Here is a 25,227-nt window from a genome sequence, read left to right as displayed (position 1 = left end):
AGTGCTGTGATAAGATAGGGTAACACATAGAATTTGAAGAATGTATCTGCACTGTATGTTTATTAGCTAGCTAGCCAGACAGTTTTAGAGGAATTATTCCATATAGTTTTTCTAATTAACTGGCAACATTCAAATATACCAACATTCATTCAATTCTGATACACAATTTCTGTAATATCACATACCTTACTTTTATTTTCCTGCATAATTAAAATCAGGATTATGCCTCTACTGCCATTAACTACAATTAGATGGATTTGGATTTCTCCCTGACCAATATTGCTGCCATTTTAAATCCATGCTGAACTTTGAGGGGTTTATCCTATTCAATTACTAGAGGGGCTCTTTATGGCCTCACGTATGAAATTTAAAAAAATCATTTTTTTTTGGTTCGACACTGATTGACCTCCATACAAAAATATCTCACTTTGTGGTTATTATTTTCATGGACAGATTTTGGGCGGAGTAAAATCTCGCCTTTTCCTCTCTTGATGGTACCAACTCCAGCTACGCAAACACCACCGCAAATAGCGTATTTTAGTAAGATAATGGTCCAATCAAAAAACAGCATCGACAGTCCGTGGGTCGTACGCTACGTTTTAAACGCATAATATATTCACAAAGAATTACGACGTAAATATGCGAGTATCTCTTTTTGAGAATACAGAGAAAACCGAAAGAACAAATCTCGTTGGATTCGGATTGGAAAGCCTCTCCTGTTTCGGTGTTGGTTACCACTGTTCCCCGGTTCATGTTTTGTTAGCTATCAGATATTACATCATTGGACTTTCTCCCTAATGGATTTATCTAGTAAGTATTGCATTGTTATATTTCCTGTTAACATTTGGCTAGCAGTTGTAACTAGCTAGATAAGTAGCAGTAACCGGGACCAATATGATGAAATAACTTAATACGCATGATCAAGCTAGCCATCTAACCGTTGCATAGTGTTTAGCTGTTAGACGTGTAGCTAGCTAATGCTAAACGCTAACTACTGGATCTTGCTAGCCAGAGCTAGCTGTTAAGGCCTTCGTTATTTTTTTGCTCAGCTGTGTGTCGTGGTGTAAACTTTGTAATCAATTGGCTTTTCGGTGATCTCTAACGTTCATTTTCGACAACTACAAGTTTTATTTTGCTTGCTAGCGCGGCACTATGCAGGCTTGTCAAGCCAGGTCTTCTTCGTCAATGACCTGCTAGCGAAGGCCTAGCAATCAATCGTTCTGATTACCGCCTTAGCCAATGGAGGAAATTATTTAATCGCTTTTGCCAGATAGTGCTGTGGCTTTATATATTTTGTAGTAGGGGTCTTCTTATTAGTTATTGCTAAAACATGCCTTGTTGTTTTGAATTATGTCGCTAGATAGTTAGTTATTATTGGTGTTTTACTTTAGCCATTGCATTTGTGTTCGTTAACTCAAGTTAGGTAGGATAGCTTAAAGCTAACGCTACCTGTCATGTTAATGATTGTGATAAACATATTTTGTAACTAGCCAATTATAACCAAAAAGACTGTTTGATATACAGTAAATTAACAACTCCGGAAACTTTTAACAACATCGGCAGCTATCTTAGCTACATTGAACAACAATTACCAGGGGTATTCTCATGGGTACTACTAGGGTACTACATGGGTACTACTAGCCCTTGTTCATGACTCAGTTTCTTTACATTAAGGGAAAGGGGGATACCTAGTCAGTTGTCCAACTGAACGTTTTCAACTGAAATGTGTCTTCCGCATTTAACCCAACCCATCTGAATCAGAGAGGTGCAGGGGGCTGCCTTAATCGACATCCAGAGTCCCTACGCTTGGATTGAACATTACCACGCATCGCTTGCAGTATGTTTTTGGAAGCACAAGAATCTTGTCTTTCATATCAGCGAGATGGGAAAAAAATAAACAGTTTAAATTGATACACAATTTTATAGGGCTATTAGTGTTTCCACACGGCCATATCTCCATGTTACAGCCTGTGTTTACTCTGCTCATCAAACTCGTTGTGGGGGATTGTTCGCGAACTGCTATTTAGCATGATCCAAACACCTGTGTGTAACTGAAGAAGGCCTCGAGAAACGTGTTGTCATAGAAAAATACTGTCGGCTGCAACTGTGATAAATCTGTTGAAAACAGTGTACACACAACACAGGAGGTTGGTAGCGCCTTAATTGGGGGGGATGGGCTCATGATAATGGCTGGAACAGAATTGGTGGAATGGTATCAAACACATGGTTTCCATGTTGCCATTCCATTTACTCTGTTCCAGCCATTATTATGATCTGTCTTCCCCTCAGCAGCCTCCACTGAATACAGTAAGTGTATACTTTACATTTGTGAAATTATTTTGATGTGATATGAAGTAGGGCTTTATGTTTCTAGAACAATATTGCAATGTGAGAATCAATTCACGTTTAGGTGGAGTTTGAACCTTGGACCTTTTTAAGGAGTAACGGTATGCTCCTTAAGACCACATCTTGGGTTAGGGTACGATGTAGTCACAACCCAGCAACATAGGTAACTTGTTTAGGATTTATATACAGTTCCAACTATACTATACTGTACATATAGTTTTTGCCTTCATAGCAAATAGAATCAAGGTCAGTAATTTGTTATCCATAATTGTGGTCAAGAAATATCTTGACACTTGTTTGTGTTTGCAAGGTCATGCTGTTTAAATGTATGTGTTAGGCCACTTGTTGTATAGTTTTAGTGAGCCTATCTCTGTCCTTGCTCTCATCAAATCTGTAACAAGTCAAGACTTTATCTTTGATGTACAGTACCAGTCAAAAGTTGAGACACCTACTCATTCAAAGTTATTTACTTTTACAATTTTTTACATTGTAGAATAATAGTGAAGACATCAAAACTATGAAATAACACATGGACTCATGTAGTAACCAAAAAAGTGTTAAACAAATCAAAATATATTTTATATTTGAGATTCTTCAAAGTAGCCATCATTTGCCTTAATGACTGCCAAGTGTGTGCAAAGCTTTCTTTCAACCAGCTTCACAAGGTAGTCACATGGAATGCATTTCAATTAACAGGTGTGCCTTGTTAAAAGTACATTTGTGGAATTTCTTTTTTGAGCCAATTGGTTGTGTTGTGACAAGGTAGGGGTGGTATACAGAAGATGGACCAAGTTCATATTATGGCAAGAACAGCTGAAATAAGCAAAGAGAAACGACAGTCCATCATTACTTTAAGACATGAAGGTCAGTCAATCTGGAAAATGTCAAGAACTTCAATTGAAATTCATTAGAGTTACCAGCCTCAGAAATTGCAGCCCAAAAATTGCTTCACATAGTTCAAGAAACAGACACATCTCAACATCAACTGTTCAAAGGAGACTGCTTGAACCAGGCCTTCGTGGTCAAATTGCTCTAAAGAAACCACTACCAACGGATACCAATAAGAAGAAGAGACTTGCTTGGGCCTAGAAACACGAGCAATGGGCATTAGACCGGTGGAAATCTGTCCTTTGATTTGATCCGTCCAAATTGGAGATTTTTGGTCCCAACCGCTGTCATTGTGAGACTCAGAGTAAGTGAACGGATGATCTATGCATGTGCGGTTCCCGCCGTGAAGCATGGAGGAAGTGTGATGGTGTGGGGGTGCTTTGCTGGTGACACTGTCAGTGATTTTTATTTAGAATTCAAGGCAGATTTAGCCAGCATCGCTACCACAGGATTCTGCTACGATACACCATCTCATCGGGTTTGGGCTTAGTCCCACTATCATTTATTTTTCAACAGGACAATGACCTAACACACCTCCAGGCTGTGTAAGGGCTATTTTTACCAAGAAGGTGATTGATGGAGTGCTACATCAGATGACTTGGCCTCCACAATCCCCCAACCTCAACCCAAATTGAGATGTTTTGGGATGAGTCGGACCGCAGAGTGAAGGAAAAGCAGCCAACAAGTTCTCAGCATATGTGGGAACTCCAAGACTGTCAAGTGCAAAGCTGTCAAGGCAAAGGGTGGCTATTTTGAAAAATCTTTGTTTTGTTTAACACTTTTTTTTTTTGGTTCCCACATGATTCCATATGTATTGATGTCTTCACTATTAATCTACTAATTAGAAAAAATAAAGAGAAACCCTTGACTGGAACTGTTCATTGACACTTTCTTATGGCCTTTCTATTGAAAGTAGATTTAATTACATGGCATACATTTTCATATAACTTACAATATTTGTCTCAATTGGGTATATCATGGAAGATAAAGTCCTCTTTTGGTTCCATAGCATAGACGATTCCAGTCTTCCCCACGCCAGTCCTACTGAGAGGGGAAGATGGCACATCAACATCTCCCATTGGAGCTTCCCCAGTGGACAGCAGTCCCAGATGGGGACACTGAATCAGATTCTGACCGGGACTCAGGAGTCGGAGAAGATGCCGGCAGTCACCGTGGCAATGACATCTCGCACCGGCAGGATGGAGTTGGAGAGCGAGGCGGAGAGGGGGATTTCACGATCTTTGTTGCCTTTCGAGGAAATATGGATGACGAGGACTTACAAGAGAAACTTGACAACATCCTTAACGGGATGCCTAGTATGCTTGAACTAGGTTAGTAATGGGTGGTGACGTGGTGCACCTTTCTAAATGGTTAAACAGTTTCCTACTTTGTCAAACTACTTTCAGGATATATTCAATGTTTGAAAGCCATAATTTCAGACCTCTGTATTATTTCTAAGCTGAAAATGAACTGTGATATTGTACTTCTCGTCCTCTGTCTTATCCCTCACCAGATTCTGATAGACTCCAGCCCCAGCATGTGGAGCCATGGAACAGTGTGCGCGTCACCTTTAACATTCCCCGGGAAGCAGCGGAGCGACTCAGGCTGCTGGCCCAGAACAACCAGCAGCAGCTCCGAGACCTGGGCATTCTCTCTGTACAGATAGAAGGTTTGTACAGTACGCAGATAGTCATTGCTGCTGCTATGATCAGGCCCAAAAGTGATAGTTTATTTTATAATAAGCATCCAGAAAAGTACTTAGACCCTGATTGTTGTTAATGTTTGTTTGTGTTTCGTCCAGGTGAAGGAGCCATCAATGTGGCCATGGGGCAGAACAGAGGTCAGGAGGTCAGGGTGAACGGACCAATCGGCGCGCCCGGACAGCTAAGGATGGATGTGGGATTCCCAGGACAACCAGGCCCAGGTACCTAACACTCATATTATGTCATACTGGCCCAGGATGGGGACGTAACAAGTTGAACTATATACATTCATTGTTCATCTTTTAGTTGTTAAAATATAAACAAACCTCCATACCAATCCAGGGCTTGACATTAACTATTGTCCTCTTGTCCAGGGTGGCAGGGTAGCCTAGTGGTTAGAGCGTTGGACTAGTAACTGGAAGGTTGCAAGTTCAAACCCCCGAGCCGTTCTGCCCCTGAACAGGCAGTTAACCCACTGTTCCTAGGCCGTCATTGAAAATAAGAATTTGTTCTTAACTGACTTGCCTAGTTAAATAAAGGTAAAATAAATAAAGTAAGACAAATAGTCAGACAAGAAGAATATAGATTTGTTGTCCGAATAGTAAAAAAAATATATGTATATATCACTCACAAATCACAATATCTAACTTTTATCCTGTAGGCCAACATTGGAATAATATTGAAATAAATGTTTCATGTACATAAATAAAAAGGGCCTACAGGTCAAATTGTAGGTGATGTGCATATCTGCTACAGCCTCCTGTCCAAACCCATGCTGACATGAGGGAGGTGCCAGAAAATGTAGCCAAACTTTAATGAGACTTTTAATTACTTAAATATAGAAAACAGTTATGTTTGACAAATATGTATGTTTTATTGTCACATAAAGTACACCAGATAGGTGTTTTACAGGGTCAGCTATAGTAGTATGAATGAACTGTGCCTCAAGTATGTGGAGAGAATCAAGGCTTCAGCCTTTAGTGTGACTCTGTCACAAGACAGGAGAGTCAAGGACAGTGCCTGTTGCGCACTGCACATCACCCACCTTAAATCTGAGCGGAGGCGGTCATCATGTTGAAACTATTTAACCATGAACTTAATTGTTTAAAACCTGGATGTTTTGTCATTTTATAAAAAGGATGTCTTACCTTGTTTCAAAGTATCTTAGGCTAAAATATGACCAGATAAATATTGGGATTATTTTATAAACACTTATGACATTGAAACCAGCGCATGTTCTATTGGTTTTCAAGTCAGTGTTATTTTATTGTCCAGCAGCCAAAGGCATAATCCTAGTCATTAGTAAACCATGCTAGTTGATGGTAATCCTAGTCATATTAGTATACCATGCTAGTTGATGGTAAACCATGCTAGTTGATGATAGTCCTAGTCATATTAGTAAACCATGCTAGTTGATGATAGTCCTAGTCATATTAGTAAACCATGCTAGTTGATGGTAAACCATGCTAGTTGATGATAATCCTAGTCATTAGTAAACCATGCTAGTTGATGATAGTCCTAGTCATATTAGTAAACCATGCTAGTTGATGGTAAACCATGCGAGTTGATGATAATCCTAGTCATTAGTAAACCATGCTAGTTGATGATAATCCTAGTCATTAGTAAACCATGCTAGTTGATGGTAAACCATGCTAGTTGATGATACTCCTAGTCATATTAGTAAACCATGCTAGTTGATGATAGTCCTAGTCATATTAGTAAACCATGCTAGTTGATGGTAAACCATGCTAGGTGATGATAAACCATGCTAGTTGATGATAATCCTAGTCACATTAGTAAACCATGCTAGTTGATGATAAACCATGCTAGTTGATGATAATCCTAGTCATTAGTAAACCATGCTAGTTGATGATAGTCCTAGTCATATTAGTAAACCATGCTAGTTGATGGTAAACCATGCTAGTTGATGATAATCCTAGTCATTAGTAAACCATGCTAGTTGATGATAGTCCTAGTCATATTAGTAAACCATGCTAGTTGATGGTAAACCATGCTAGTTGATGGTAAACCATGCTAGTTGATGATAAACCATGCTAGTTGATGATAATCCTAGTCACATTAGTAAACCATGCTAGTTGATGATAAACCATGCTAGTTGATGATAATCCTAGTCATTAGTAAACCATGCTAGTTGATGATAGTCCTAGTCATATTAGTAAACCATGCTAGTTGATGGTAAACCATGCTAGTTGATGATAATCCTAGTCATTAGTAAACCATGCTAGTTGATGATAGTCCTAGTCATATTAGTAAACCATGCTAGTTGATGATAATCCTAGTCATTAGTAAACCATGCTAGTTGATGATAATCCTAGTCATTAGTAAACCATGCTAGTTGATGATAGTCCTAGTCATATTAGTAAACCATGCTAGTTGATGGTAAACCATGCTAGTTGATGATAATCCTAGTCATTAGTAAACCATGCTAGTTGATGATAGTCCTAGTCATATTAGTAAACCATGCTAGTTGATGGTAAACCATGCTAGTTGATGATAGTCCTAGTCATATTAGTAAACCATGCTAGTTGATGGTAAACCATGCTAGTTGATGATAGTCCTAGTCATATTAGTAAACCATGCTAGTTGATGATAATCCTAGTCATTAGTAAACCATGCTAGTTGATGATAATCCTAGTCATTAGTAAACCATGCTAGTTGATGATAGTCCTAGTCATATTAGTCAACCATGCTAGTTGATGATAATCCTAAACATATTAGTCAACCATGCTAGTTGATGATAGTCCTAGTCATATTAGTAAACCATGCTAGTTGATGATAATCCTAGTCATATTAGTAAACCATGCTAGTTGATGATAATCCTAAAAGGCTGAGCTGTTGCCGTACCAGGCAGTGATGCAACCAGGATGCTCTCGATGGTGCAGCTGTAGAACTTTTGAGGATCTGAGGACCCATGCCAAATCTTTTCAGTCTCAAGGGGGAGTATTCTTGGTGTGCTTGAACCATGTTGGTGATGTGGACACCAAGGAACTTGAAGCTCTCAACCTGTTCCACTACAGCCCCGTCGATGAAGATGGTGGCGTGCTCGGTCCTCCTTTTCCTGTAGTCCACAATCCTCTCCTTTGTCGTGATCACATTGAGGGAGAGGTTGTTGTCCTGGCACCACACTGCCAGGTCTCTGACCACCTCCCTATAGGCTGTCTCGTCGTTGTCGGTGATCAGGCCTACCACTGTCGTGTCGTCTGCAAACTTAATGGTGGTGTTGGAGTTGTGCTTGGCCATGCAGTCATGGGTGAACAGGGAGTACAGGAGGGGACTGAGCACGCACCCCTGTGTGGCCCCTGTGTTGAGGATCAGCGTGGCAGATGTGTTGTTATCTACCTTTACCACCTGGGGCGGCCCGTCCGGAAGTTCCGGATCCAGTTACAGAGGGAGGTGTTTAGTCCCAGGGTCCTTAGCTTAGTGATGAGCTTTGTGGGCACTGTGGTATTGAACGCTGAGCTGTAGTCAATGAACAGCATTCTCACATAGGTGTTCCTTTTGTCCAAGTTGGAAAGGGCAGTGTGGAGTGCAGTATAGATTGCCTCTGGATCTGTTGGGGCGGTATGCAAATTGGAGTGGGTCTAGGGTTTCTGGGATAAGGGTGTTGATGTGAGCCAAGTGACATGAGCTTTTGGATAACCAAAAAAAGAGGTCCTTCAGACGAGTAGGACAGGTGGCTAAAAAAGTTCATGTCAAGCCCTATAATCTCTCGTAGGAGGCATGAGAATGAGCAACCCGTCGATGGTCCCCCCTGGCCCCGGTATGTCTGGCCAGGCCATGGTCCCCAGCAGCAGTGGACAGATGCACCCCAGACCCCCTTCGCAGACTGGTGAGGACATACTTGCTTAATAACCAACCAGTTAACTCATTCACGCATCCAGAATATCTGTAACTTGTTCAGTGGTAGTGAACATGTATATGTTTTTCCCCTCCTTCAGATGCAATGGACCCCATGATGTCCTTACAGCAGCAGCAGCTTCAGCATCCCCAGGCTGGCCCCCACAGCCAAGGCCCCATGCCCCCCCAGGCTGGCCCCCACAGCCAAGGCCCCATGCCCCCCCAGGCTGCTCACCACATTCAGGTATATAATCACTAATGGAGCTCAACAATAACTGTGTTTATAATCACTATCAATACTAACAAGTAATGAAAGGATCAACGGTATCAGGAGTTGATTGTATTTATAAAGGCTGTATTTTGACCACAGGTCATGCAGGCAGGACGGCAGCTCAACCCAGCCGCCCTCCAGCAGCTGCAGCAGGCTCAGCAACAGGCCCAGCTCTCCCAGCTTGGTGGCCCCCGTCCCCCTTTCAATCCCTCCGGCCAGATGCCCGTACCCTCCGGCTGGAACCAGCTCCCCTCAGGGGTCCTCCAGCCCCCTCCAGCCCAGGGAGGACCCATGGGCCCAGCAGCCTGGAGGAAGGCCCCTCCCCAAGTCCAGATGGGCCAACGTCCCCCCTCCCTGGCTACGGTGCAGACCCCCAGCCACCCTCCACCTCCGTACCCATTTGGTAGCCAGCAGGCTGGCCAGGTGTTTAATGCTATGGGGCAGCTACAGCAACAGCAGCAGTCAGGGGCTGGTCAATTTGCAGCGCCCCAACCTAAAGGTCCCCAAGGTGTGCTTGGAGGGGTGGCAGGACTCCCTAGACCTCATCTGCCTCCATCAGCAGGGCCTCAGGGTAACCTCACAGCCAAGTCCCCTGGGTCTTCATCTTCCCCCTTCCAGCAGGGTTCTCCAGGGACTCCTCCCATGATGGGTCAGGCCCAGCTAGGCCCGCGATCTATGACCCCACAGGGTTTCCCTCAAGGGGTGGGCTCACCGGGCAGGGTGGGGATGGGACAGCAGGGTAACATGCAGCAAGGGTTCATAGGAATGCCCCAACATGGGCAACCTGGACCTCAGGTTCATCAAGGAGGAATGGGAGGTAAGAAGCTAAACCATTGTGAATGACTACAAATGATTCATTCACTTTCATAGAGTATGTTTGTTTCGTGGCCACAGATGATCTCCTGTGTTATTACCTTTGTAGTTAGAATAGCTGTTAACTAGGAATGTGACTGTATTTCAATATTTCTTTCCATGGCAAAAATGAAAACATGAAACAGATAACACTTTGGTCCTTTTAAAAACCTGCTGTATGTAAAATGTTGTGTGTTATAGTGTGAAAAATACATTTGTGATTCTGGATGACAACGTTTGTTTCCAACATTGGGGATGTTTTCCTCAAGAAATGATATCTGATTCGTGTTTTCTTTCCTTGCCACATACTAGCGTGTATCATGATACTGGTATCGTCTTGGCCCTACTGGTATCACAATTCACTCTTAACTCAAAATAGTACTCAGACAGTTAGTGTAATACAGACTCACTATAATGACCGTGTTAGCTGGGCTGATGAAGTTCCCCATGGTGATGTTTGATCACAGGCATGCCCAAACGTCTGCCCATGGGGTTCCCTAGCGTCTCAGGGAACCAGAACTTTGCCCAGGGTCAGGTGACTAGTGCCCCAGGAATCCCAGGGGGAGGAGCCAATCCCCAGCCCCAGAGCAGCCAGACTATGGCCCACACAGGTACAAGACCAAGAATAGATCAGCACATGCCTTTCAGATATACTGTATACCATAGAAAAATGCTTAAGAGCAGATAACACAGTGATATGATTTAGACTGCATTCGTCAGTGTCATTCTTCTATCACAATCTGATTTCAGGAGCCCAGTCGTCAGCCTCCACCCCCAACACCATGCAGGGTCCATCCCACTCCCAGCCCAACATCATGGGTCTCCACAGTGGCATGGCTGGCCAGCCCCAAGGCACAAACTCTGGGCCCAGTATGAGCCAGCCCCAGCCAGGCCTCCAGTCCCAGATGATGGACCTCCAGGGCCAGCCCGTGTCCTCGTCCCCCAGCCAGATGGTCCAAGGTGGGGGTCAGGGGCAGACAGTCCTCTCGAGACCCCTCAACCCAGGGCAGAGAGGAGGCATGACCCCGCCCAAACAGCTGATGCCACAGCAGGGCCAGGGCCAGATGATTGGAGGGCCGGGGCACCAGGCGATGCTCCTACAACAACAACAGCAAAACTCCATGATGGAACAGATGCAACAAATGCAAGGGAACAAGCAGGCGTTTGGGTTGAAAGGTCAAGCCGGGGTCATGCCAGGTCAGATGATGCGGGGTCCATCTCCTAACGTGCCCGGTAACATGGCTCAGTTCCAGCAGCCTCAGGTGGGCCAACAGCAGCAACAAATGACTCCACAGCAGCAGCATCAACAGCAGCAGCAAATGGCTCAGCTCCAACAGTTACAACAACTGCAGCTACAACAGCTACAACAGCAGCAGCAGCAACAACAGATGACCCAGCAGCCCCAACAGGTATTTCATTACTTACATTTTTTTTTTTTTTGCACGGTGGAAAACCATCCACAAATTTTACTTCTGGGTAGCATTAAAGAGTATTATTTCACCTGCTCATTCCTTATTTTGTTCAGGTCCCCATTGGCGGCAACCCCAACCAGGCCATGGGTATGCAGGGTCAACAGATGAGACTCCCCAGTGGTCATCCTCTGGTCCAACAGCAGCTACAGCAGCAGCAGCTCCAACAAAAACAAGCCATGCTGCAACAGCAGCAGCAACAGGCGGCACAGCAACACCCACACGCTCTCGGGGACCCCAGCGGTGCTACAGGCGACATGGGCGGTGTCCAACAGATGCTCCCAGACATGCAGGTTCAGCAACAAGGCATGATGGGAATTGGAGTCCCTCAGCACATGCAGGTGGGCAATGGCCACTTCCCTGGTCATGGGATGAACTTCAACCCCCAGTTTGGGGGTCAGATGCCCATGGGAGGGCCGTGTGCTCAGGCAGGGGGGTTTCCAGTGAACAAGGATGTGACGCTAACCAGTCCTCTCCTGGTCAACCTGCTTCAGAGTGACATCTCTGCCAGTCAATTTGGTCCTGGGGGGAAGCAGGCGGCTGGAGGACCTGGCCAGGCCAAACCCAAGAAGAAGAAACCACCACGCAAGAAGAAGCCCAAAGTAGGGGAGGGACAGCAGCCGGTTGAGGGGCTAGGGTAAGCAGCTGGATTTCATTGAAATTAAAAACTATACTGAACAAAAATATAAACGCAACATGTAAAGTGTTGGTCTCATGTTTCATAAGCTGAAATAAAAGTTCTCAAATGTTCCATACGCACAAAAAGCTGATTTCTCTTCAATTTTGTGTACAAATTTGTTTACATACATGTTAGTGAGCATTTCTCCTTTACCAAGATAATCCATCCACCTGACAGGTATGGCATATCAAGAAGCTGATTAAACAGCATGATCAATACACAGGTACAACCTTTTGCTGGGGACAATATAAGGCAACTCTAAAATGTGCAGTTTTGCCACACAACACAATGCCATAGTTGTCTCAAGTTTTGAGGAAGCGTGCAATTGGCATGCTGACTGCAAGAATGTCCACTAGAGCAGTTGTCAGAGAATTTAATGTACATTTCTCTACCATAAGCCACCACCAATGTGGTTTTAGATTTATTTTTCTTTGTAATAAATCCCTTTTGTGGGGAAAAACTCCCCAGTGGGTGTGCATGGCTCTCAGTGGGTGGGCATATGTGAAATCCATAGATTAGGACCTATTTCCTTATGAACTGTAATTCACAAAAATCTTTGAAATGGTTGCGTTTTATATTTTTGTTAAGTATATATTTGCACAAGGTATTTGTTATTGGACATGGTTTGTCATTGAGGTATTCTTCTCTCCTCAGGGGTCTGGATGTGGGGGCTGGCCTGGAGGACCCAGAGCTGCCAGGGCTGAGTGGGGAACAGGGAGTGGGCATGGACCCTTCCGGACCCAAACTCTCAGACTTCACCAACAGGCCTGCAGGTATGCAATTTGAATGCTTCTTGGTTTGCTTACTCACACTGTTCTATATAGTTGATTGGCTTTCGATCACTCCTTTTCTCTCATGTCAGGTTTCCCAGGTCAGCCTGGAGACCAGAGAGTCCTACAGCAGGTGCCCATGCAGTTCATGCAGCAGCAACAACAACAACAGCAACAACAGCAGCAGCAACAGCAACAACAACAGCAGCAACAGCAACAACAACAGCAGCAGCAACAACAACAGCAACAACAACAACAACAACAGCAGCAGCAACAGCAGCAGCAGCAGCAACAACAACAGCATCAAATGCAGCATATGCAACAACAGCAAATGCAACAGCTGCAACAACAGCAAATGCAACAACTACAACAGCAGCAGATGCAGGGACTGCAGGTTCCTCCTGGACAGCAGCAGGGGGTGGCTGGAGCTCAGGGTCCGACTCAAGTTCAGCCACAGATGCACCCTCATCAGCTACAACAGCAGCAGCAACAACAGGTATAATCTACTGCCAATGTGTACTTGTTGCTTTCAACCTTGCATTTGTGTATATGGTGAAAAGACACATTTTTTGGGGGGACTATGGATCATCTAGAACTGATTTCTTGTGTTAAAGCAGCAGATGCTGATGATCATGAAGATGCAGCAGGAGCAGGCTAAGAGCCGGATGCCCCTCCCTCCAGGCGGACAGCACCCCCCCAGGGGCATGTTGAATCCCGGGGAGGCCCAGAGAACACCCGGTTCCCAACAGGGCAACATGCCTGTCATGATCAACCTCCAGGGGCACGGAGGAGTGCCTCCCTCTCCAGACAAACCCAGAGGGATGCCCCTCATGGTCAATCCACAGGTTGGACACACTATCTGGATGTTTGACATCTTTATATATCATATTTATTGTTATTGTCTTGTGAATGTTCTATGCTTGTTGAATTTGTCTGTGTGGGATAATGAATTCCTCTGTGTGTATAAATAAGTATTCTCTTGCTCTACCTATGTAGATGGCTGGAGCAGCCAGAAGGATGTCTCACCCCGAGGCAGGGCAGGGTACTGGGGCTGAGGAGGCCCCTGGAGCGGCCAACTCCCTGCAAGACAGACCCGGGGGCCAGGAGATGGGGATGCAGCCTGGTAACGGGGCCCAACAGATGGTGGTGAACCAGGGCCCCAATGCCCACATGATGAAGCAAGGCCCAGGCCCCTCGTCCCAGCACCCTGGAGCCAGCCCCCAGCAGCAGATGCCCCCTCAGCCCCAGCAGGGTGGCCCCATGCCAGGCCTCCACTTCCCTAATGTCCCCACAACTTCCCAGAGCTCCAGGCCCAAAACACCCAACCGAGCCAGTCCCAGGCCCTACCACCATCCTCTCACCCCAACCAATCGTCCTCCCAGCACTGAGCCCTCTGAGATCAACCTCTCCCCTGAGAGGCTGAATGCCTCCATCGCAGGCCTGTTCCCCCCCAAGATCAACATCCCTCTGCCCCCCAGGCAGCCCAACCTTAGCCGGGGCTTTGACCAGCAGGGTGGGCTCAACCCCACCACTCTCAAAGCCATAGGGCAGGCCCCTCCCAGCCTAACTCTGCCCAGCAACAACGGAAGTGGTGTAGGTAACTCTAACAGCGGTCAGCAGTCTTTCCCTACAGGCAGTGGAGCTGCCAACTTGGGCCAGGGCAAACCAGACAAGCAGCCTGGAGGAGGTCAGGCTAAAAGGGCCAATCCCAGTAACGGCCGCAGATCCAGCCCTGCCTCCAGCCGCAAAGTCACTAACCCCAGCTCAGGGAGGCAGAAGTGGACCAAAATCACCCTCGCATCCCCTTCTCACCAGCAACAGATGGTCAACCCCCAGACAGGACATACCATGATGCTGAGCCCCACCCCAGTGCCTCCTAGCCCAGTCACTCTCCCACCAGCGGCGGGGGTAGGCCTAGAGCCCCAGCAGATCCAGACCCCCTTCCAGGTGATGCAGGGTAACCCAGCTGAGATGCCCAGGGAAGGGCAGGGAATGGCAGGTGTAGAGCACCGGCAGATGCCCCAGCCTCTGAGGGAGCTCTCTGCCCCACGGATGGCTAGCCCCCGTGTAGCCACTCCTCAGGAGGCTAAAGCTGGGCTGGAGCAGACAGTGGTGATAGTGGAGCGGCAGCCTGTACAGAGCACTCCTCAGCAGGTGTCTGGATCTGAGGCCTCTCCTTCTCTCAGGGATGCACCTTCCTCCCTCAACCAGCTGCTGGATAACGCAGCCACCTCCAGCGTGCCTCCCAGGCCCACTCTGAGTGCTCCAGCTGGGGATGCTGCCAGCAAGGAGAGCTCTAAAGCCTCCATAGTTTCAGAGAACCCATCCAGTGTTTTTCAGAGCTCGAATGTGGGGGCTACCACTGTTACTACTGCTGCTGCTGTGAACGAGCCAGAAGCGAAACCCAAGCCTAGCTCAACCCCCAGCCCAAAACTCCCAAATCCAGTCGGTAGTCCTAACCTGCAGCGCAATGCAAATACCAATCTGAATGCTAATCCCGGCCCTAGCCCCAATCTTAACCCAACTGACAGCCCCAACCTAAACTCTAACTCTAGCCCCAGCGTCAAGCCTAGCACCCCTAGCCCTAACTTAAACCCTACCATTACCCACGGCCCTACTCTAAACCCTACTCCTAGTCTTAGCGTCAGTGTGGGCGCCAGCGTCAGTCACAGTAGTTCCATCCCCAGCATTACCTCCAGCCCCAAACTTAACCCAAACCCTGCCATTAGCCCCAAACCAAGCCCCAAACCTAACCCAAACCCTGCCGTTGGCCCCAAACCAACCCCCAGCCTTAAACCCTCGACCAATGTCCCCACTGTCCTGCAGATCCCTGCATCATCCGCCACCATCTCCCCCAACCAGATCAGTTACACCCCTGCTCCCACCCCCCAGGCTCCCCCAGCCATCATCTCAGCTATGGTGGCAATGCCCAAAAAGAACATCAGACTCCAGCAGTCCAGCCAGCAGACCCGTGGTCCCCACCCCCAGTTTATCACCACTCCTGTGTTTAACACCGGTACCCCCATCTTCCAGGTCCCTCCAGTGTCTGTGGCCCCCAACGCCACGGTAGTGTCCCAGCCAGTCACCATGGTAAAGCCCATACAGGTGTCCACCACTAACATCCAGCTCACTGCTGCTCCAACCCAGGCCCAAGCCACGGCCTCGACTCAGGCTACTGTGGTCAGTGTGGCTAGCTACCAGCCTGCCCGAACGCTAGTTGGGCAGGTCCAGATGGCCACTAGACGTGCTTCCCCTGTCCCTGTTAGTACTCTGCCTCGTCCTCCGCAGCAAAGCCCTGGCACTCCCAAGTCGGAAACCCCGGGTGAGGCGCCCCCTGGCCAGAAATTGAGCCCACCTGTTGGGCAGCCATCCCCCCATCCCAGCCTCTCTCCCACAGCCTTGGCGTTTGCCTCGTCTTCCGTCCAACAGCCCCTTGCGTCCCCTCCTCCATGCTCCAGTCCTAGTGCCCCAGCCATCACCCGGAAGAGCCCTATGTCCCCCCCCTTGCCTGCCCAGGGAAAGCCTGCCCAGGCTCCTGGCTCTGCACCACCAGTGGGTAATCGACCAGACTACCAGCAGGTTGCTGAAGCACGGGCTGCCCAACCTTTAGAGGGGACTTCCCAGCCCCAGAGGGGGCCGAACTGGGCTGTGCCCCCTCACGCCTTCGCTCCACCCCCTGCATCTGTCATCCAGACTCGGACCACAGTGTCTGGAGCACAGACTCGGACCACAGTGTCTGGAGCACAGACTCGGACCACAGTGTCTGGAGCACAGACTCGGACCACAGTGTCTGGAGCACAGACTCGGACCACAGCTGCTGCTGTTCCTCTGAAAGTCACCACTCCTCCTCCAGTATCAGCGCCAACTCCTGTCCTTGCGCAACCTACTGCACCAGCCCAGTCCTGTCTTCCTGCCTCTACTACTACTACCACCCCTCCCCCAGTGTCAGTCCCTGTCCCCACCCGAACCCCTACTACTGCCCCTGTTCCTACCCCTGCTACATCTCTCCCTGCTCCTTCTTCAGCCTCAGTCCCAAGTCCATCCCCATCCATCTCTCCTGTTGCTGGTGTCCCTGGACCCTCCACCCCCCCCGGTGACTCCCCAGCCATATCCTCCCTAGTGGCCCCTACCCCTACTGGGGCTCAGCCTGCCCCCACAGCCATGGAGCCTCCCAGCCAGCCAGCCCCACTAGAGCCCCCAGCACCTGCAGGCAACACCCCAGGTACATATTGATCGATAAATCAATCAATGATTGAGTGACTTATCCCCCACATGTCAAACTTTGACTGATAATAATAATCTCCACCATGTCCTTTCTCCCAGTGTCAGTCCAACCTGAACCTCTACAGCAAGAGGAGCCTGCTGCTATGGAGAAGACGGGTAAGTACTGTCACACTAACTTATCTGTAACAAAGTGGTTAATGCTCCGGCCATGGTAATGACATGATATGGCATATTGTTAAGAGGACGGATGGGAACATGCATAACGTAAGCTAAGATTGTGATATATTATGAGGGAACCATAAAATGTAAATGCATTAGAGCAAGTAATAGAGCAAGTTATTCATGCAGGCTGTGCTGATCTAGGATCAGTTTTACCTTTAAGATTATAATGAACAAGGTTATTTGGACAGATTCTAGAGCAGTGTTAGCCTGGTTGCCAGTCTGTTTAGCTAACATTCCACTCCCTGAACTATGTCATGTGCCATATGTTTGGGCGTGGCCAATGGTGTGGTTTTTATAGGCCCTCTCTTGGCCGCAGAGACATTTCACTGTTTTTAAAGCTAATTTCCTACAATTATACACATTTTACCATGGCTGAGGCCTTGTTCTTATGTTATCTGAGTGACTCGAGCATTATAACAAAGTCAATGCCATGACATTTTGGGAACTTAAGCTTCTCCCTGACTGTCAATGTTTGGGGGGGGGGGGGGGGTGATTATTAGTTCTCAAAGATGATCTTGTTTAAAAATATTGCTCCATTATCTTTTCTACATACCCCCCTATAAAACATTAGTACACTTTTTGGGGGGCTGCCATGTTGACAGCGTTGGTGCCCCACTGCTAAATGCACATAAGGGAAACACAGCTTTATATGATACCCTGTATGCTGTGAACATAATATGCCCTTTGCTGTGATATTTAGTAACCTTTTTTTTGTTTTTTTCCCTCTACAGCAGAAGTTGCCACAGTAACTGAGCAAGGGTGAGGTTGTCAAAACAGATTTCAAATGAACAAAATGAAACCCTGTTCTTTTTAATAAACAAATACTTTTCATGCCAGGGGTGATTGGGATATTCCATTGCCTTTAAGGTTAACATCAGTATTTAGTACTTGGCCTAGTCTGCTGTAAGTGCCATGTTTGTAAACAGAAATGCTTAGACATTTGTAACTCTACTGAAACTCAGGGAGTTTATTTGGTTGGCCAGGGCAGGGGGGGTACATGGCGAAACCCAATGAGCCACGTGGCCTCAGCACTTGGTATGTATGCTTAGCATGCAAACTATATCCAAACTTAATGCATGTCAAAAGACAACTCAAGCACTACCACTCCATAAGATCTTGTCTACAATATGAATATGGCCATATCTGATTTTATATTTTCTGGCGATATTTATAATCATTAAGTGTATTTTGGTGGACTAAAACCATGTTTGTTCAGCATCGTCACAGTTGGGGTTTACCTCTGTTTTTCCACTTCTATCACAGATGGGCAAAGAAAAGAAAGACTCCTGTCAACTTAGTCCCAAGGTATGTATTTACATGTGTGAGTACTGTCAGGATACACGCAGCAGCCCTGTCGTGTTCACCATTTTGTTATCTATCAGATACTGTTTGGGGTGAAGACAGACGACAGTATCTGTGGTAGATGAGGAAAAACAGCCCATTCCCAAAGCGGTTTTCCCAACTCAACTTTCACTGAGTAGCTACTGTAGAGCTACTGTAGAGCTACTGTAGAGCTACTGTAGAGCTACTGTAGAGCTACTGTAGAGCTACTGTAGAGCTACTGTAGAGCTACTGTAGAGCTACTGTAGAGCTACTATTTTTATTATTATCTCTGTAAATGACCTCTCCTGTTTTTCTCTTTCTCCCCTGTTCTGTTTTCTGTTGGGAATCTATCAGGGCTGCCGTGGAGAAGCCGAAAGGTCCCAGCAGACGGAGCTCGCGGGCTGAAAAGGAGGTGGAGGAGGAAACGGTGGCAGACAGCGCGCAGAGGAAGAGACCAGCCAGGCCTGGAGCCAGCACTGTGGTTGCTGCTAAAGGTACACACAGGCACATGTATACAGTACACACACTTCCCACTGAGGGCACACACTCTCTCACACAACTTACTCTTGCATAGCTTAAATTGTTATTTTAAAGTTCTTTGTCTCATCAAACTTGTCCCCCTCTCTTTCCTGTGGCCTTTCAGAAAGCGGTGCCAGTCCTACCCAGGCTAAGAGAAGGAAGTCGAAGTGACCACAGTAGTGAAACCCTGTGAACTGTAAATGTGTTTTTCTGTCAATCATTCAATGACTTTATTTTCTCCCAGATTATGAATTCACAATGGAGAAAATAACCATGTACAGATAATTGTTTTAAAAATAATTATGTTGATGATTTGTCCCAGCTATCATGTGAGGTTGTAGCTAGTGTGTGTTTGTGCGTGTGTGAATGTGTTTTGTTTTTAAACAATTATGCTGGATTAATCATGTGAAGACTGATAATTGAAGGTGTCTCAATTGTATAATTATGTTGTGAAACTTAATAAAATGTTCTGCTACTTAATTGTCCTGTTTTAATGTGTTGAACTGACATTCTGTGAAAGAGGTTCACACATAAGTGGCTGACATGGCTGCATGAATTGTTCCATTTTACAATATTTTGTTAGGACTGAGTGCTCTCCCCTTTTTTAAAAGTGCAGTTTGACAATGGAGTATTTTCTATATCCTACTGTTAATCTATCATAGAGAGGTTTTACGACAAATAAGGGAACTTTAACTATTGTAGGGAGGAACCATGCAGGACAGTAGACATTTCTTTTTCATTATTTAAATTCGAGCATGCGCAGTTGCAGAGAATTCGGACTTAGCCCAGTGCGCAACGACTCCATTCCACAGTATCCAGACTACTCTGTCAACCTCATCTTCTTACCTTGGGCATCTCTGACTTGTGCATTTGGCTTTACAAGACAATGAGCGGGGATCACGGTGAAAGAGACTCGCAGGTAGTGTTATTATGCTGAACGAGATGTAGGTAGCTGGTTATTTGCCTTATGTGACAGTTGGTTTGGTTGACTAGATAATGATAAAATTACATTTAAATGTGATCGCTTATCGATTGTATCCATGCAATGTTAACAAGTTGCATTAGTTGTCTTTCAAGTAGCAACTTTGTTATAAATAATACAAGTAATCGCTGGGCTTTGTGTAGAATTTCTCATATTTTCCTGTATGAAACTTGACATTCTCCTTTCTACCGGCATTCTGAAAATATAAACATTAATTTAATATATTTAAAAAAATTTGCAGGTCAATTCTGGGTCTCGAGCCAATGGTAAGTTGATTTTAACGTCAAAAAAAATATTGATCATGGTTTTGCTTGTGATCAAGTCCCAATCTTCATTCGTCTACTCCTGTTAGTTTTTAAAGGACAGAAATGGCGTCCCAGAGACTAAGTCCCTTCTCCTCCACTCTCTTGTGTCTATTGTTCAAAAAGAGGGCCTCAAAATTACCCTTTCGGTATATAATATTGCGATCTGATGGGAAATTCTGGCAGCGCTTTACACCGTGTTTCTCAAATAGACAATTGTTTGTTTATGTTGTGGTGCAACAATGTATAATTTTTGAGCCGAAAGTAGTGAAATGGGGGTTTAGGACTTAGTCTCTGCGCCATTTTCTTTTTCTCTGTCTAGCAGCCAGTGCGCCGAGCACTGATAGAACAGTTGGCCGTGATATGGAGGCTAGAGCTGGGAGTTCATCGGCCTCTCCCAGCCCATGGCTCCTGGTACAATCGCTGCAGACATTACTGCCACATTTCATCTGTCAAAGATAGTTGCTTTATTACAAATATGTTTTAAATGTTGTTATAGCTTGTTGCATTTGTTAGTCAACTTTGGGCATGGTTTTTAGGAATTATACTGGAATTCTGCCAGCACAATAATACTGTAATAACATATATTTAAAAAGGGGGGAAGGGGGAATCAAGTGCACACACCTTTGACAACTCAACATTTCATTAGTTTTATAATTAAACAGTCATGGAAATGGGACAGAGATATATTAGTGGGAACATATTATTGTTTCCTATGACAATAACCCCCTACCCGTTATTTAACTGCCATGACAGAGGGACGCCACAAGGTGACGTTCAAGCTCAAGACTGACAGTTATATGGGCCCACCCTGTGACAAAACCACCACTAATTGGAAGTTTTTCCCACTTTTGTTGAGGGGGGATAAATAAATAAAAAGACAATCACCCAAAGGAGATGGCCCAAATTTAAATAATTGAGGAATCATAGACTGTCTCAAATTATAACCTGTTATTCTTAATCTAGTTCACTACTTCTCACCAGCGACACATAGACTATTGTGCACCGCTAGAGGAAAAGGGTATCCTATCATTTAAGACAGGGGTATTCAACCTGGGGTCTGCGGACCCCTAGGAGTTCGCCATGGTACTGCAGAGGGTCTGCGAAAAAAAAAAAAAAAAAATATCGCTTGCAACAACAGAATAAATACATTTTGAATTACAAACCTACAGTAGAAAAGAGGAGAATATATTATTTCTTATGTCAACTTTTGTTTCTCTACTCCTAATATTGAGCTAATTACACTCACTGGAGTATCTGACATAGGATTTGAAAAAGCACCCGCCTTGAAAAGTGCCACTGGCTGCTGGTAAACTTTCTTGACTTGTACACTTCCTCTTCCAATTATAATGTGGGAAGGTCAAAACAATTAAAAACTATTAATTGTACATTTTCTAGTTCTTCTTGCCATTATAATTTACTTCATGATAAGACATATGATTGGGGTCCTTGGGTCGCCTGTTTGCCTGGGCCCGGGGATCAAGAAAAGGTTGAAGACCTCTGATTTAAGATTTTACCTTTGACAGTGATGTAGTGGGGAAAAAATGGTGGGTAAAATGCTGATTGCAAGACTGGATTAACAGAAGTAAACAACGTTGTATGCGTTTACCCTCCCCTACACCACTGACCTTAGGTCTAGGGTTACATGTGAGTTCAACGTGTGTCTCACAAGACCCAGCCATTTGTGATGTTACTATCAACAGAGAACATGCATGTGTGTGCGGGTGGTTCAGGTCTAGATGTTTGGGGTGCGTGTTGAGACAGGGCAGAAGCAGTATGGATCTCTCATATTTTGGTCTAATAACAGAGATATGCAGCCTCCATTGTAGGAAAGTTGACCCACCTAGATGTCTGAACCTCCCTCCTATCCCCACTCTCCTGGACCCACTTTTTTTCTCTTTGACACTCCCCCTGGGATCTAATTTTGAGTTTAGACAGGTAGGGATAGATATGCAAGGGTGGTTTTGACTTTCAATTACCCAGTCGTGTTTCCGTACTTGATTTTACAGGTCATTCTTCACATTAAATGGTACGATACCGTTTAAGCTTTTAATTGTGGTGTAATTACAAAGTAACTACACAGTAACTTAATAATCCAGCCAACTAATTTGAAAGAAAATGTGGCACTAAAGAGGCTGGGTTAGGGTCTGTTTGATGTTTAATATTGAACACCCTTGCGGTATGAGAAGTGATTCTATTTGTTGAACCTGCAGTTTGTATTCATTACTATGTGACGCTGAAGACATTAGCTTATCCATACACTGTGCCACCGAGGGCCACAAAATGCTCAGATTACACTGTGCTGTTACAGTTCCTATTGTCTGGGGGATCTCTACTAAACAAGTCAATCTCTAACTTTGTCCCAGACACTCACAAACACAAGGACAAGCACAAAGAACACAGGCGCAAAGAACACAAGAAAGACAAGGAGAGAGATAAAGCCAAGCACAGCAACAGGTATGTTCCCTCTCCCCTCCTCTCTTTGTCTCTCTCTCTCTTTCCTTTTGCCAGTCATCTCTCATCCCGCTGAGGGTTTCTCAGAAGTCTTTCCGTCTTGTTCTCCATCTCTCATTCCTTCTCATTTCCCTTTTCATTTGGTCTGAGGGAGAGTTCTGAGTATACTGCCATTGCTGACCATAACTTTGTGTTGTACAAGACCATAAGACAACACCACATTACATCATTCAACAGGATATCTTCATTTACTATGCTGCACCTATGCTGTCTCTGTGCTGTTGTACAGTGCCTTCAGAACAGTGGCGGTCAGGGCCATTTAAGATGGGGGAGGACATTTTTGTTTTATGAGCATGGCCTTATTACAGCATATTGGATGACTATCATTCATATTCCATTCACCCAGCTCAGTGTAACATCGATAAGTTTAGGCTACTACATGATACTCCAATAGGAGTATCACTCCCATTAAGTTTGCCGACAACACAACACTAGTAGGCCTGATCACCGACAACGATGAGACAGCCTATAGGGAGGAGGTCAGAGACCTGGCAGTGTGGTATTGTATTTTTTCAAGCATGGATTAAATTTATTATATTATTTTTGCATCTCTGCCTCCTTGGGTTATTCCTTTTCGTGGTTTTGAGTGTGAGTACTTTTTTAACTCTACAGATATATTCTCTCCCACGCACCTGCCTTCTTTCATTATAGCCTGAGCACAAACCCTCTTAATGGGTTTCTTCTGAGTCACTGATCTACACTTGTTATGGCAGTGACGGCCCCATCTCTACCCCACACATACATTTAACTGTAAGGTCCCTCAATCGAATAGTGAATTTCAAGCACAGGTTCAATCACAAAGACCAGGGAGGTTTTTCAATGCCTCGCAAAGAAGGGCACCGAATAGTAGATGTGTAAAAATTAAAAAAGCAGATGCTGAATAAAGTTATTCATTAAGCTTTGGGTGGTGTATCAATACACCCAGTCACTACATAGATAGAGGCGTCTTTCCTAACTCAGAGAGGAAGGACACTGCTCAGGGATTTCACCATGAGCCAATGGTGATTTTTAAACACAAGAGTTTAATGGTTGTGATATGAGAAAACTGAAGATGGATCAACAACATTGTAGTTACTCCACAATACTAACCTAAATGAAAGAATGAAAAGAAGGAAGCTTCTACAGAATAAAAATATTCCAAAACATGCATGCTGTTTGCAAGAAGGCACTTAATAAGTAATAATGCAAAATATATAGCAAAGCAATTAACTTTTTGCCCTGAATACTTATCGTTATGTTTGGGGCAAATCCAAAACAATACATCACTGAGTGCCAGTCTTCATATTTTCAAGCATGGTGGTGGCTGCATCATGTTATGGGTATGCTTGTCATCGGAAAGGACTATGGAGTTTTTTTGGGGATATAAGCACAGTCAAAATCCTAGAGGAAAACCTGGTTCAGTCTGCTAATTAATCTTTCAGCAGGACAATAACCTAAAACACCAGGCCAAATCTACACTGGAGTTGCTTACCAATATGACATTGAATGTTACTGACGTAGTTACAGTTTTTACTTAAATAGTCATGAAAATCTATGGGAAGACTTGAAAATGGCAGTCTAACAATGATCAACAATCAACTTGACAGAGCTTGAAGAATGTTACAAAGAATAATGGACAAATATTGTACAATCCATGTTGCCAAAGCTCTTAGAGACTTACCCACAAATACTCACAGCTGTAATTACCACCAAAGGTGCATCTGCAATCCATGTTGACAAAGCTCTTAGAGACTTACCCACAAATACTCACAGCTGTAATTACCACCAAAGCTCTTAGAGACTTACCCACAAATACTCACAGCTGTAATTACCACCAAAGGTGCATCTGCAATCCATGTTGACAAAGCTCTTAGAGACTTACCCACAAATACTCACAGCTGTAATTACCACCAAAGCTCTTAGAGACTTACCCACAAATACTCACAGCTGTAATTACCACCAAAGCTCTTAGAGACTTACCCACAAATACTCACAGCTGTAATTACCATGCAAGGTATTGACTCAGGGGTGTGAATCCTAATATAAATGATACATTTCTGTATTTAATTTTCAATAAATTTGCTAACATTTCTAAAAACATGTTTTCACTTTGTCATTATGGGGTATTGTGTATAGATAGATGGGTGATATTTAATACTTCCTGAAGGTACTGTATGTCTTCTACCTAGTTCTCTAGGACATCAATGCATGATTTTCATGCACAGAAATGACTTTATCTCACTCTCCCTCTTTCCCCTACCCATTCTTTATCTTTCTCCCTTTCTCTCTACCCTCTCTCTTTGTCTTTCTCCCTTTCTCTACCCCC

The 25,227-nt window shown here is 45.0% G+C and overlaps 2 protein-coding genes across 2 annotated transcripts in view; both read left to right on the top strand.

Moving 5' to 3' along the window:
• The first annotated feature begins 527 nt into the window (after nt 1-527).
• ncoa6 (nuclear receptor coactivator 6) lies at nt 528-19,604 on the top strand. The gene is made up of 19 exons (XM_031803613.1): nt 528-810; nt 4,244-4,565; nt 4,748-4,903; nt 5,036-5,158; nt 8,674-8,787; nt 8,897-9,039; nt 9,166-9,883; nt 10,386-10,529; nt 10,669-11,327; nt 11,444-12,024; nt 12,721-12,839; nt 12,929-13,332; nt 13,454-13,681; nt 13,833-17,058; nt 17,160-17,216; nt 18,014-18,041; nt 18,546-18,587; nt 18,960-19,099; nt 19,249-19,604. The coding sequence occupies exons 2-19, from the start codon at nt 4,292-4,294 to the stop codon at nt 19,293-19,295; spliced, it is 7,203 nt and encodes a 2,400-aa protein (XP_031659473.1). The 5' UTR covers nt 528-810; nt 4,244-4,291; the 3' UTR covers nt 19,296-19,604.
• Nucleotides 19,605-19,891: 287 nt separating this feature from the next.
• The window catches only part of top1b (DNA topoisomerase Ib), a 30,853-nt gene continuing 25,517 nt past the window's right edge, over nt 19,892-25,227 (top strand). Inside the window, exons 1-3 of the mRNA XM_020472268.2 lie at nt 19,892-20,043; nt 20,348-20,372; nt 22,775-22,865. Coding sequence (XP_020327857.1) covers nt 20,011-20,043; nt 20,348-20,372; nt 22,775-22,865 — 149 coding nt within the window. The 5' untranslated portion in view covers nt 19,892-20,010. The remainder of the gene's footprint in view (nt 20,044-20,347; nt 20,373-22,774; nt 22,866-25,227) is intronic.

Source organism: Oncorhynchus kisutch, linkage group LG24 (genome assembly GCF_002021735.2).
Source record: "Oncorhynchus kisutch isolate 150728-3 linkage group LG24, Okis_V2, whole genome shotgun sequence".
NCBI classification, from domain to species: Eukaryota; Metazoa; Chordata; class Actinopteri; order Salmoniformes; family Salmonidae; genus Oncorhynchus; species Oncorhynchus kisutch.
The sequence above is the reverse complement of the archived record's forward strand: the minus strand, read 5'-3'. Positions and strand labels throughout refer to the sequence as shown.